At 45.9% G+C, this 14,810-nt stretch overlaps 1 protein-coding gene across 1 annotated transcript in view; it reads right to left on the reverse strand.

The window, feature by feature from the left end:
- The window catches only part of LOC104298056 (probable E3 ubiquitin-protein ligase HERC3), a 51,435-nt gene extending 39,597 nt beyond the window's left edge, over positions 1 to 11,838 (reverse strand). Inside the window, exons 1-2 of the mRNA XM_054164943.1 lie at positions 11,774 to 11,838; positions 6,534 to 6,791 (exon numbers count right to left, since the gene is read on the reverse strand). Of these exons, the coding sequence (XP_054020918.1) occupies positions 6,534 to 6,759 (226 nt within the window). The 5' untranslated portion in view covers positions 6,760 to 6,791; positions 11,774 to 11,838. The remainder of the gene's footprint in view (positions 1 to 6,533; positions 6,792 to 11,773) is intronic.
- Between the last annotated feature and the right edge of the window lie 2,972 nt (positions 11,839 to 14,810).

Raw genomic sequence — 14,810 nt, forward strand, 5'->3', positions numbered from 1 at the left:
ATAAAAAAGTTGCCCAATATCTACATATCATTGTCTGCAGCTGTATCACAACACATCTTCAAGAATGATGAACTTCCAGCTGGCATCAGGAGCAAAACTACTGAAATCTCTCCTAGAAGTGGGGACTCTCAGCCCTACTTAGGCATTCAGCTTACCAAAGTCATTGTTTTTGTCCAGCACAGACAACCATGCTGAGTAAGAGAACATTGGAGCATTCATAAAACTTGCATTTATTACCTCCAGTTTCTTTCCTGCCCTGTCCCTTTACCTCAACACACACACACAGCTGCCCACCCCTTTTATCCCAAGATGATCTTTCAGCATCAGTACAGTTGCAGGAGGTGACAGTCATTAGTGCCACACACCATGCCAACAGCAGGGTTTCACACTTCTTCCAAGCCAGGCATACAGAGAGTCTCTATTTTTATTGCACTTTCAGAAAGCCCCCGAATACTACACAATGCAGGAATAACAAATACGACCACAACAAATGCAACTTCAGCTTGCTAAACTGACCTACAAATCCACAATTAAAGGACAAAAAGATGGTCATCCCTACTGCAGCTCTGTCTTTTGAGACACTAAAACGGTCCCTCAAATCCTCAGTAAAATAGGCTGTACTCATGCCAAGAAAAAACAAACAGTATCTTGCTTCCCTGGCCTCACTCATGTTTTCACCTCTCAAAGTGAAATCAGGAGAGAAACCTGGTAGTTTCAACAACACGTGTTTTGAGAGACAGCACTTTGGAGTTACATTACAGCTATTTCAGGCTCAGACTATAAATTTCTTTACTGACAAGAAACCTGAAACATGATTTCCATTGGTTTGGGGTCTCCTAAAGAACCTCATCTCTCCTCAGTTTTAGATCTCCTAATCCTGAAGCCTCAGAGGATTGGTAGAAGTCAATTCTCAGGATCCAGACTATGCAAGTCTTAAAAACAGTCCACCGTAAATGTACGGCATATTCAGAGCCCTCAGCCAAACACGTCAGTGCAATACACACACAATTAAAACAACTACAGGAAAGCACTTCCTTTGATTTTATTTCTCATCCAATCATATGCACACTGTTACTAAAATGAAGTACTTTTTATATTCAGCCTTCTAAAATTTGAACCCAAAAATCATACCAGTGCCCAAATTCCACTAATTCAGATGAGATGGACACACCATGGCACAAAACCATGATGCTGGATGCTGTTGCAGTCACTAGTCAAGGCATTTCAACCCAATAGCCTGGTCAGCTCCTGAGCAATCAAAGGAAAGAAAGGGATGAGCGCAGGCTCTGTCTGGACCAATGCCTACAAGAAGGGCTGCCATGCCTCTACTCCACCTTTTGCAGCATGTGGCTCTGCTTTCAGGGTGTCAAGAAAGTGTGATGAATGCACAGCAGGACTCTCCCAGATCACAGCACTTGGGAAACGCTGCAACAGCTGTGTGCTGAGCCTCAGCTCCATGCCCAAGGGGAGGACAAACTGTCTCAGATTCTCTGTAAAAAGCCTGCTTAGTGAGGACTCCTGGAGTACTGTGTTGCTTGTTTCACTCCTCATGCAAAAAAAGACAAAAGTAGGGCAACTAACCATTCACCTGCCACTGTTATGCCACCCAGCAGCAGCTTTCAACATTATCTATTAATTGAAGCAGCTATACCTCCTGGTCTGCAACCACACACTTCCACAGCTGCTTCCAAAACAAGCCCTACTACCTCACCTTCTTCTGATCAACCAGGGCCTCTGGGCTGACTTCTTACCCACCAGGAATAGGCTAAAAGAGGAATATCCATACAGACTGTCCTCCCAAGCAGGTCATCTGAATTCTCAGCTGTTAAGGGTTTATGATGAGCGGGCATGCCACAGTGAACACCGAGGTGTCTGGTCACCATAACCCTGTGCTGAAGTTCACCACACATGTATTTATGTTTGAAAAGAAAGGCCACTGAGTGCAGAGAAATCCAGAGGACTGGGATCATGTAGTAGTCTGGTTTGGTGGGGGTTTATTCCTGCTTTTTGAAAGAGATTTAGCATAACAAAGGTGTTCCTAGCTGTGCAGCTATGAGCAGATCAATTCTGCAATGCGTACAGAAGCAATACTACCCTGCACATCTGCACCCATACCAGATGCATGGTTACAAAGAAGAATGTTTCCCTCTGCTGTATGACACCAGAGGGGAAAATCGAGGCAAATGGGACACTACACATTTTTCTGTAACTCTCTACAGACAATAACTACCAAATCCCAAGTTTCCTCACTAGAGTTAAATCAAATCCAAATGACTTGCAGAAGACAAAATCTAGACCAGAAAAATAATTACATATCTCAGACTCAAGCATGGTTTTAGAGACAACTGCCTAACAACCAGCTAGTTATTTCACACTCTTCTATAATTCAGCCCAAACCCTAAAAGGCACCTTTGCCTTAGGTATGGGTCTTTTGTTTCCCAGCATAGCCATGCACATTCAGATAAGCCACACTTAAGCAAGAATCACCACAGAGTCAAAACATTACATCAGAACTGAAGAAAAAAAGAAAAAACAAATCCAAGTGAATTACAGGGCTGAAGAAGTGGAAATTTAGATAGCTACAGAGAATAAATTTGTTTCCTAAAACAACTATAACATAACATACATTCTGTCTATGATGGAAAGCGATAATTTTAACACCAAATGATGCTCAGGAAATTAACATTAAGGCTCGTTTTCCAGAACACACCACAGCTAAGATCACAGAGTTGCTTCTCCTAAGGCATTGTCAGAACCTCTGGGGACTCCAAGTGTCTTAATGCAAGCAAAAATTAGGACAGGTCAGAGAGAAGCTGTACTAACTATAGTCATGGTGAGAGAACACTGAGAAGCCATCTACCCCTCTGCATCCCTGACAAGTGATTGCAGTCTGCAGATTGCAGACTGTGGTTAGGGAGGGGGAACAGGTGAGGAAAAACAACTATTCCAATATTAACAAAGCAGATACCAATCTCTGATAGGGATGGACTCCTCAAGTAGCTTGCTAACCACCATGAATAGAATAGAATAGACCAGACCAGACCAGGTTGGAAGAGACCTTCAAGATCATCACATGCAACCTATCATCCAACAACACCTAATCAACTAAACCATGGCACCAAGCACCCTATCAAGTCTCCTCCTGAGCACCTCTAATGATGGTGACTCCACCACCTCCCCAGGCAGCCCATTGCAATGGCCAATTACGCTCTCTGTGTAGAATTTCTTCCTAATATCCAGTCTGAACTGCCCAGAACTGGACACAGTACTCAAGGTGTGGCCTAACCAGTGCAGTGTACAGGGGCAGAATGACCTCCCTGCTCCTGCTGGCCACACTGTTCCTGATACAGGCCAGGATGCCATTGGCCCTCTTGGCTGCCTGGGCACACTGCAGGCTCATGTTCAGCCTACCATCAAATTCAAAGGAGAAATGAAACAGTAAATAACGTGACAGTGTGGGGGAGACAGCTCTTAATGGAACCCACAGGACTGGCACACTCCAGATCAGCCTAGCCCAGAAGTGGGGAATTGGAGACAATTCTGTTAGCTTTTAGCTGAAAAGAAAATTCATTTAGTTAGGATAAACTTACTAGACATCTTCAAATGCCACATTTACTGACACAATGTAAAATCCAAGGAATGGGCACATCCAGAAAATAATCCTCTGCTGACTCATTCTCTTTCAGTGACACACACTCCCTCAATAATTTACGTTCCCTGGACTGGAGAGGCACAACAATCACTTCACTGGCTTCTTTCCTGTCTTTGTATTACATCCAGAAGCACAGCTGATATGACAGTAAACACAGCTTTTTAATGGTCAAGTTTCTTTCATTTGAAAAGGTGCCCTCTAATACTCCCCTATGAGGAATTGCTGACACAGCTCTGTGCCACTGTGTGACGTTTTTGTGACTAGCGTGAAGGAGAAACAAAATTCAATTCTCCCACTACAGATGTGTAAAGGAGCAGCAGAACATGAGAAAACAGTATTATTTTTGAATACACAGTAAGGGAAGAAAGGGAGGCAAAGTTTTCAAAAGCACTCACTGCAAATACAACAACTTTTCTCACAAAGGTAATCCTCAGTAAAGCTTACAACCTTTGCAAGAACAGGGTTAGACTCATGTTCAGTGCATTGCAAAGTCCCAGGATTATATTCACAAGCAGACACCACCTTGGGCAACAGCCATCTCTGATTAAACAACATGAGCATATATTCTGGAAAAACAAACTGAGGCTTTAGCATGCTGGTAGCGTAAGCCTCACATGCACACAACACAAAGTGAGAGAGAGAAAAAGGCAATTTCCTCTTAGGAGCACTGACCTGGGCAACAGGAAGATTACTGCAGCTCTCTGAAGTCATTTAGCCTTCAAAAGACTCAAGAACCCCTGCACATTTTTGTATCTTGGAAGACACACAGTCAAGAGGTTCTGCAGGCCATGACAAGCATTTCTAAAGTACCAAGAAGCTCTTCAGGAGCTGCATGAGGGGACAATTCGTACTATGTGACAGCCTGCTACAGTAGAAGATGCAGCTCACTTCCAGAGCTGGGCAGCCACTTCTAGCTGCCTCACAGGCTAGGCAGAAGCAATCCACAAAGAGGATCCACAAGAGGCCTCAGCCCACACCACCACCACCAGCCAAAGCAGACCACCACAGAGCAGCATCTGGGGCAGGGCTCCTGCCCAGTTTACTGCTGTTGCTGTAAAGACTGCTCTAACTGTTCACCACAAGGTCAAAAGGGAAGCTATTCCTTGCTTTACAGCACATCCTTCCCATCTGCTCCAGCCAGCAGAAATCCCATTGCAGGCACAGCCAATAGTGCTGTGTCAGTAAAGAATGATGATCACAAGCTTCTCAGAAAGCAGCACTGCAGAACCTTTTCCAGAATAAATGAAACCTGCAGGACAACTGGAAGTTGGTGTCCCACCTTAGTGAAAGTCTCTTCATTTAAGGGGTAGAAGAAGGGCACTTGGGATCAAACCCAAGAACATTTCTATTTCTAAATCTCAGACTGCCCTCCTAGCTAAAGGCAGGATTACCTGGTTGCTAGAGGTCTACACTTCAACATTCAAGATTCATGTGATCCCTCTTTCAGGTCTGATCTTCTACTCACAATGAGGCCTCTGTTTTCATTATTATACTACCCTTCATTTATTTTACAGGTAAACAGCAGGCTAGCCCAAAGATTATTCTCAGACTACATATCTTTACAGCACTCCAAACAGTAATGATTTTCTGGATTCTCTGCCCTATAGTCACGCAGCCAGTCAGGCTGTATGCAGGATAAAGTATCTTTATCAGGTTGGGCAGAATTTTCAATAGGCTTGTCTTCCTTTTACCAAGCATCTCATTTATTCCAGAGCTTAAATTTACAAGTCCTCAGAAGCTGAACAGTGGTTGTGCATAGACAGTACTTAAATAGTCCTGATAACCCTGGCCTCTTCCAGTAACTGTCTGGAAGCCACTTGTAGCAAAAGCAAGAGAGGGCAAATTCAAGGTCAACTGCTCTAATCCAGCACCACAGACATTCACCATCCAACACCTACCACCCCATTTTGAGAAAAAAAGACAAAAGATACACTGACTGAAGAAAGGAGCAGTGGAATCAGTCAGGTTAGATTTACACATACTACACAGGGAACTGTGGCTATTTTGTGCACACCCTTACTGTGCACTAACAAGGTACGCTACAGAAGCCCCAAACCCTGCAGAGGCTAGTCTGCAGTTTGAGGAAAGGTGATGTCTTACTGCTTTAATCACTCACTGAGGGATTTTTGTTATATTATAGGTATAGGTATTGCTGTTTCCATACCACATAGCAAAACCAACAAGATCATGGAGACAATGAATTGGAAGGCGAAGATTCAAAAGACAGTCTGTAAGAAAGGCTTCAGAATTTCTCAAAACAACAATATGCAACTAAACCACTCCCTGGAAAGGAGAAACATTAGTTGTCTGTGGTTCTGGTCATTGGAACACAACGTAGAAACTGCAGTTTTAATCTGGGCCATAATGATCATCTTCTCGATTAAGAAAGCACGACAGGGTAAAGGCACAAGTCAACAAGTGACTTCCATGAGGGGAAAACAAAATCTATTAACCCTCTTGGCCAAAATAAAGTTTGTTCTCTAAAACTACACTCAACAGAGATCCCTTCTTTCTGATGAAAATGACAAAATTCCCAACAATAACTGAATTACAGTAGGCATAAGGACACAGTGCAACTGGAAAGACAAAGGTACTTGTGACTCATGGCACTCTCTTCCCTTTCATAAAAGGGCACCATACTAATAACAAAATCTGCACTCAGCTCTGCTTTGATGTGTTTCCTAGATCTCTCTCCCCACCCATGCTGTTCAGCTTTAGCTTTCTAGAGCCAGCAAATACTATTCAGCATTATTATTGTGCTGTGTGATCTTCACCTTTGCTAGCTTCTGCACCTCCAGAGCAATCAACACAAAGCAGCTTCCATAATCTTCTCAGCCCACTAGCCTTGGGATACTTTAAAGTGAGTAAAAAGCAGACTTACCTGGTTTGCTTCCTTCATAGTCATGCCCCAGCTGGCCTTTGGTGTTCAACCCACAAGTATACACTTCCCCGTCTTCCAACAGGAATACAGAGTGGTTTCCTCCACAAGCCACCTCCTTGACATTTCTGTCATGAATGAATCCATACACCTGTGGTTCAGGAATGATGACCTGGAGGTTGCTACCTATCCCAGGCTGTCCAAAAGATGAGTAACCCCAGCATAGCATTTTCTCTTTTTTCAGCAAGTCATGTATCCCTCCTGGGAAAGAGAAACAGGGGGAGGAATGTGAATAAAGCAAGTACTCACAAGTGATCCGACAGAGATAAACTGCTCAGAGGAGCAGGCAGAACCAACCAAAACCGGCATTTCCTGCATGACTATCAGGCTTGCAGACTGACGGTAAGAGGGATCTCCACCATTACACAAACAAAAGAGTGATCAAGCCAGCTCGGCTCAGGTACTGAGTCAGCACCTCCATACCTCGGCCATCTCCATTTGCAAAGCAGTAGAAGTGTTCTGAAACCCTGCAGATGCAAGCTTTTCAGCAAAAATCACTCTGCTTTGAAAAGAAAAGAAAAAAAAATCCATCAACCAACTCCCCTAACCAACTGTAATGCCTTTTAGGCTAACAGGGCCAAACCTAAACTTTCAGAGTTAATAGTGTTGTATTTGGGCCCATTCCTTAGTGTGAGGGATATATTGCTAAGGTAGTCTCACATCTGACCAATGAAATTCGTTTAGATTTATCTTCCCTTTGTTTTCCCTTTTTTACACCAAAACATTCAGATAGAGAATTCTGCAGCTATCTTTCTTAAAGGCACAGCCTACAACTGTCACGCTTAGTAAAGTGGTCAAACTCATCCTGAACATACCAGCATAGGTATTTGTGGTACAGTGGTCAAAGCAGAACTGTATTATTCCTGATAAATCCAGATTAAGAAGTATTCTCCTCAGCTAAACACATTCTTGCAAACCAAATGTACACACACGTCCCTGCAGTGCAGCAAAAATTTCCACCAAAACGTTCATATGGAGTTGTACACTGATGGTTTGGCCCTGACAGCAGTGGACAGGTAACACTGATGAACCTTGCCAGCAGTCAGGTGTTATCTTTTGTGCTGCACTCAGTGAGAGTCACAGATTTCAGAGTGGGGTAACAGGAGAAACAAAAACATAGCAATACAAAAGGCCCAAGGAATTGCTCAGCTTGCACTTGACAATGACAACAGAATGCCAATGCATAAAAGCTGGGGGCAGGGAAACAGGTTTCATTCCAGAAGCAGCATGTGAATGATTTTAGTAACACTCTCTTGTCACTCCTAATCTCAGGAGGTTTGGGTTATTTGTTAAACATGCCATATTAATAAGACATTGAGAACTCCTCTGCTTGAACCAGAAACCGATTAAAGCTTTTTCTGCAAAGGGATTAAGGAAAGAAAATTAAAGATCCAAGACATCGAGTCTTATGACTCACCATGCCAAGTTTCAAGCTAAGGCAATTTACAGCAGCAGCACTTACTAACCTCACACAGAATAAGAAAGCAAAACGTAACCCTTGAAGCACCTCAAGGAAACAAGATTCCAGATAGGAAAAGTATGCATATGATTTGTTTCCAAAGCCTGGTGCTAATTCAGGCTCTAGGTATTAGCAATAAAGCCTTTCCTAATCTAAGCCCCAAGCAACAGTGTTATCTCTTACCCCACTATCCCTGCCTGTCAGCTGTGGTCCCTTCCACTGAGGCAGGACTGAACTGGATGGGGGAAGGAGAGGGCTGGATTTACCAGTTGTACATCAGTGGTGCAATTTCCTACCACAAACCGTTTACTAGGATCTTTTATTAGGTGCCTTAAAGCATGCTATGAATCCCATTTAACTCTAGCAGCCCTTGCTCTTTTATAGAATAACACAATTCAATCACATCCACACACATGCTTATCACTGGCCAGCTCCAATGGACAGAGGAAAAAGCAGGCTACAAGGCTCTGTCTGGTTAAATCATTTTGTACACTCTGTGCTTGGCTGTCCTCAGCACAAAAAGCCTGATGGAAGATACTCTGTTGACTATATTATTTCTTACACTATGAATAGGAATGCCATGAGATGCAGTAAAACTAAAGTGCATGCATATGCTTTAAATGACACAATTGCTATATTTATAGCAAACTGCATGTTCTGTCTTAAAAAAAAAAAAAAAAAAAGAGAGAGAGGGAAAAGAAAAACAGAAAGAAAAAAAACAGAACAAACAAACCCACCCAGCATTAGCAACACCCTGAAGGTGGCAACACTAAGGCAGGGAGTCATTTCAAAACTGACATCTGAGACAGCAGAAATCAGGGACTGCCATTTCACTCCGCCTGGGGAATTTCCTTCTTACAAGGATATAAGCAGCGTAGCAGCAGCAAACCTGAAGACCCAAAGATCATTCCCTGATAGTATAAGTGGATGTTACCTCTGAGATGAAAAGATCTTCACCACCACACAACCTGAATGACAATGTCATTGTACAGTATGAGCTAAATACTAATTTGGGATACCTTTCTAAAAGTGTTCCTGAACAGTCTGCCCCCCATGGACTAGAGGTACCTTTCCTAGCGCTAATTTCATTTAAAATGCTAAAAATACTTTAATTACTTTCCCTGTGTTCATATTCCATACAAGAAGTTAACGGGCAGTGGAACGCAATGTGGTTGGTGAGAGATGGATTTTCCTCTGAGTAAGACACTATTTAAAACAGAGGAGTTCAAATTCTCAGTAATTCATATGCACACTGGGGTGATATTTCAGAGGAGATCAACCCTCATTCGCGTTAGTGGCCAGATTTTCTGAAGCACCCTCCAGTTTAACAATCCCTAAAAGCAGGCAATGAGGCACGCCAGACCCTTTACAAAATCTGGTCTTAGACTTTTAGGTAGTTGGGTGGGTTTTTTACATCATCCCTTGAATTCCATTCCCATCCTGCAAACATTCTGCGGATAAATCCCTGTGCAACTCTATTCCAAGGTGAGAGAGTACTACTCTGCACTCAGGAGTGAAAACAACATAGCCACTTCCCCTGCCAGCACACAGGCACCGCTAAATATTTTCAAACGGCCTGATAAGCCACATTTTAAATTCACTTATTTTGAAGACATCACACATTTTAAAAACCATGTTTGCTTTATTCTCCTCACAGCAAGTTACTGAAAGTCTTAATACTTCATGTGTTCAAGTGGGAGCTGTGTTCTGAAACACAACAAGGCTTGAAATGACAATTTCATGGTCCATTTCCAATCTGATGAAGGCCATTACTCTTTGAATTAGGGGAGGAAGCAAAAATGCACATTATGCTGCAAACTACCTCTAGAAGCTGCATACCCTCCTCACACTAAATATATAAAAAGTTTCTAGCGTGGGCAGGCACTAACACAAATGTATCTGCACATACAGATACATATATAAAATGAAGATAAGGTTTACTTATCTGAAAGAGTGTCTAATTATTCCTACCACCCAGCTCAATACACTTTCAAAAATAGGAATGTTTATGTGATATTCAGAGAACAAACCCTTAGTGAAGGTGTTTTTCTTTCAATGCATGTTAGGACATGAAAGTTCCCAGTCCCTCTTAAAAATCGAGGGGCAAAACACAACAGCTGCGGTACCCAGCCACATCACCTAGTCCTGTTCTTCACAGATCACAACACAGCCCACATTTTAGCGATAAGAACAGATGCAATGCAGCAAAGCTGGTCATTTGTGGAGATTCCCCATACATAACAACAACAACAAAAATAAAGATGAGGAAGGTATAACATCCTCAAACTCTGACATTCCAGGAATAATTCATCATCAAAACAGTGAAGGGTGTACACAGCGCAGCTAGAGACGGGAAAACCTCATGCTGTGAGGACTATTTTGAGGAAATCTATTGTGGGTAGAAGATCCACACTCTGCTATAATAAGACTCAGCTGGCATACTAAGTATTTATCCTTTGGTGAAAAAGCGGCTCTGGTTTGGTAAAATAACCCTGCATGTAAAGATGATGATGACAAGATGTGTGTCCCCTCTTTTCCCCCCTTTCTTTCTTTTTAATACCTGTCACGACATACAGTCTCTTCACACAAACACATTCTAAAGCCCTAGCTGCAATCACAACTGCACCCTTCCTGGGAAAGTCAGCAAAGTAAATACGGTGCTTGAAACAAGCGACAACCAGGGCTCTCCTAATAAAGAGGTATGCCAGCTGGCAGGGCACAAATAAACAAGGTTTCTTCCTTCCCTGTTATTTGCGAGATTTCACCTAGCAAATGTGCTTCTTTTATTAATATTACCTAATAATGAAAAAATGTACTGCTTTCTGCCGCTAACCCTCCAAGCCCACTTTCTACTTCCTTCTGCCATCGTTTTACTCCAACTAATGTCCAGTGTATACCGGGATATAAAGCAACCGAATGCAAAGTGTTACGAGTGAAGGAGTTAAGGCAGCAAGGGAGCACTTCCATTGTATAACCATAAACGCTAAGCAAAAGGCGCTCGCACAAAATGTCATTTTAAAATAGACAAAATCCTCAAACCGTAACAGACCCACATCACCTCCATTTTGCAATCCCAGTAAGAACACCTCCCAGCCTTCACCCCCAATACAGGCTTCTCGGTTTCCGTGCTTGCTGCTGCATCCCAGCCGCAGACCGCCTCTGCCCGCGATCTCTGCGGTGCCCGGCGGGCTCACCCAACCCCAGGGAACGATGGCAACGGCCTCGGACACCCGCTGCCCCTCCAGCACCGGCACCCCACGGCGGCTCCCCCCTGCTCGCCGTACCAGGTGATGCGGTAGCAGCGCCCACAGGCTCCTGCCGCAGACCCACTGTCGCCCCTGGCTCACCGCACCGGCCCGGGCAGGCTCCGCCCGGGGACGCGCGTCCTGCGCCACGGAAGGCGGCGAGCAGGAGGGGGGCTGCGGGGCTCCGCCATGCCGCCGCGCTACGCCGCGCACCCCCACGCTGCCACCTTTAGCTCTGTCTCCCATACGCACCGCTGCGGTACGGGGACTGGCAGCAGCCCCACCGCGGACCCGACGGGAAGCTGAGTTTTCTCTCCTCGGCACTCGCCTCGCCGGGCCGGCCCAGGCCCGACCCCAGTGCAACGGGCTCAGGTCCACCCCAGGGGAGCTCCGACTGCGCCAACCAGAGCGCCCGCAGCAAGCAGCTACCGCAGACCCGCGCCCCTCCGCCGCCACGACTCCGCTCCGCTGCCACCCACCTGCCGCCGGCCCCGCTGCTGCCGCCACGGCACCGAGGAAGTCCAGCCCCGGGCCGCTGCTGTCACCTCCGGGAGTGACAGCGCTGGACGACCAATGAGGAGCATGGGGCCGGCCTCCCGAGCGCAAACCGACGGCGGGCGCTGCGTGTCGCTCCGCCTTGTGGCTAGTACCGGGCCGGTCGGTAGGTACCTGCGGCGGGTATTGGCGGCTGCTGCGGGCTCCTGCTGCTTCCCCCCGACCCATGGGGCGGGTGCGGATAGGCCCCGAACAGTTCCCGCTGCCGCCAGAGGGCCTGGCGCGATGCAGCGTGACGGGCTGCTTCGCCCTGCCGTCGCCTGCGCGGTCTGCTGCCGTGGCTGGCTCAGGCCGGGCCAGGCCTGGTTGCCGGTGCGGAAGCAGCGAGCGAAAACGAAGGGAGCAGCCGGCAGTACGGGATCTGAGGCCCGCTGGCGCCTGGTCGTGCCCCGGCCTCCTTCACGGAGCGGGAGCGACACTTCTAGGCGTGCTGCGATGCCGTTCCGGCCTCATGCCCCAGGAAGATCCGTTCGGTAAATCCCCTGTCCCTGAAGCCAGAGGGCTGCGTGAGGTCAGAGCTCCCTGCACGTGTCAGCCGCGTGCGCGCGTCCCCGGCGAGGGCGCAGTGTCCCGGGGGAGCTGCGGCTGCTGCCAAGGACCGGGCGCTGGGGGCGGCCATCCTGGGCTGCACGCCACGCCCCGGGCAGCCAGCCTCACAGGCTGAGCAGGTCAAGGGCTGCGCTAAGGACAACAGAAACCAACGGGCGAAGTTAGGCGTTTGCAAATACTCTAGAATTTAAGCTATGCTAAATGAATGTATCAAGGGAAAACTTTGTTTTGTTAATCATGTAATATCACTTATTAATAACAAAAAGCATTTCCTTTACCCTCTCTTCCCCCCCCTTTTCCATTGCCTTTAGGCAAGCTTGTTTGTTTCAGAGCTCGTACATTTTACACAGAGTTTCAACCTCAAGAAAATATTTGTGGTTAAAGTACCTGGAAGAAAGCGGGGAGGGAGGGAAGAGGCCAATAAGCAGGCAATTATGTAACTCCCAAGTACTCCTTTTCAGATTTCAATGCCACCCATTAGAAAAAGACTCCACACCACAAGAGCAATGCACAGGCTGGATCCCGCTCAGTCCATCAAAACGACAGTCAATATTTGAGCAAACCACAAAGAGATCTTTGCAAGAACTCAGGGTGGGGAGAAGAGGTCCCTCAAGCAAGTCTGGTGCCTGCAGTACTCATTTCCCGGACGCTGCATCTCCAGTAGCCTGCAGCATTTGTGCACTTAGCATGCAGTGTGTCACCTATCAGGTAACAACTCACCTGTGTTTGCATAGACCATGCCTGTTTAGCATTAAAAAGAAAAAAAAACCACCTACTCTCTAGTGTAAAATCACACCTGTAATATAATAGCTGTTACTTAACCAGTGTTACAAGTAGCTTCTAGAATTACTGAAAGCATAGAGGAAAAAAATATTTCCTGCTTGTTTTTATTCATCTTCTAAATACCTTTGAAAATTAATCGGCATTACCCTTTGCACTCGGTTTCCTCTCTGACTCAATACTCAAGTGAGGGGAAATAAGATATAAAAACAATTAAAAGAAGTAGATGAGGGAGCAAAGCCTGGGGGTTTGTCCAAGGGAACAGGATTTTCTTGCTTGAGCCATTTTCCAGCTGGCTACATTTCATTTTCATGGAGAACTTTCAAGGCTGCTGCTTCATAAATGGGTAACATTGTAAATGAAGACACCAAAATAAAGCCAGCTGGTGTCTCTGCACTCCAGTGTGCACAGCGCCCTCTGAAGGTTGCTACCACTGCACATTCCCTGGAAAGAGCCCAGGTTTCACAGCACCATGGGTCTTCCTTCCCTGGATGTGGTCAGGCTGGAGTCCACCTCTCCCTGCTGGCTAAGGCCCACCATTTCCTTGATGGGTTAGGTCATTCAGAGATGTCAAAATGTGTAGCTCATCCTGATTTCCAAAGCACCTTCTCTCCCACAGGCAGCTGTCCAGGAAGGCAAGCATGTAGTGAGAACTCCTGAATGTTGTGGTAGAGTAAGTTATTATTCATTAGAGTTATCTCCACAAAAGAAGACAGGGTGGCAGCTTTCACCTGCCCTATGAACCCTCTTCCAGTAGGTGTTTTCTCCCAGAATCCTTCATCAGGTGCCATTGGTAGTGTTCTGCTCCCATGGGCTGTGGCACAAACCTTTCCTGGGGCTGTGCAGTGGTAGTGATGCTTTATGCTTAGCCAGTCCTGCCTGTTGTCAGGACTTCTCACCAATACGGCAGGCTGAAGAGGCGTAGAACACAAGCCGCAGAGCATGCCACCACAGGAGGCTGCTGCTTGGGCCACAAGTCTCTGCTCCAGGCATCTGGGCCAGAAAGCTGTTGAGGGTAGGAAAAAATCCTTTCATGTGGCCAGTGATGTCTCTGTGCTGCTCCAGAAGCAATGAACTCTTCTGTACTTTTTTTTGGCCCTTCCTATGTTAGGGAAGAGCTTTTCACAGGGGCTCAGCTGGGGTTAGCTAGCCAATGCAAGGTCCAGCTGCCTCTCACAGATGCAATATTTCTGTGTGGTGTCCTCTCTGCAGCAAATTTGGCACAAAGCTCACTCCCAACACGTTTCACCAGGCTTTGTTTCTCATGGCTTAGAAGCTGCTGGAGTTTCCTGGTCACCCCAGGCTCACCCTGGTTACATGAGCTGCTCTGCCAGGCTCTTTCACGTCTTCAGAGGTGATGTTCAGATCAGACAAGTGGTCTAAAAAAAAGATTCCTACTGCAGGTTCAACAGACTTTCGCTGCTTGTGTAAATCCTTTAAAACTCCTGGCTGAGCGGGAGGCTCACTCACTCTTCATATTTTATAATGAGCACTGCTTGAGAAAATGTAGACACAGCTTGAAGATCAAGTTCATTTCAGAAGATGACAGAGGAGCACTCAACCCTGTGCACTCCCAAGGTTTTGGCTGTTGTTTTCTTTCATTTTTTAATGAAAGCAGGGCTTATTTGAGGA

This window comes from Dryobates pubescens, chromosome 1 (assembly GCF_014839835.1).
Source record: "Dryobates pubescens isolate bDryPub1 chromosome 1, bDryPub1.pri, whole genome shotgun sequence".
In the NCBI taxonomy this organism is placed as follows: Eukaryota; Metazoa; Chordata; class Aves; order Piciformes; family Picidae; genus Dryobates; species Dryobates pubescens.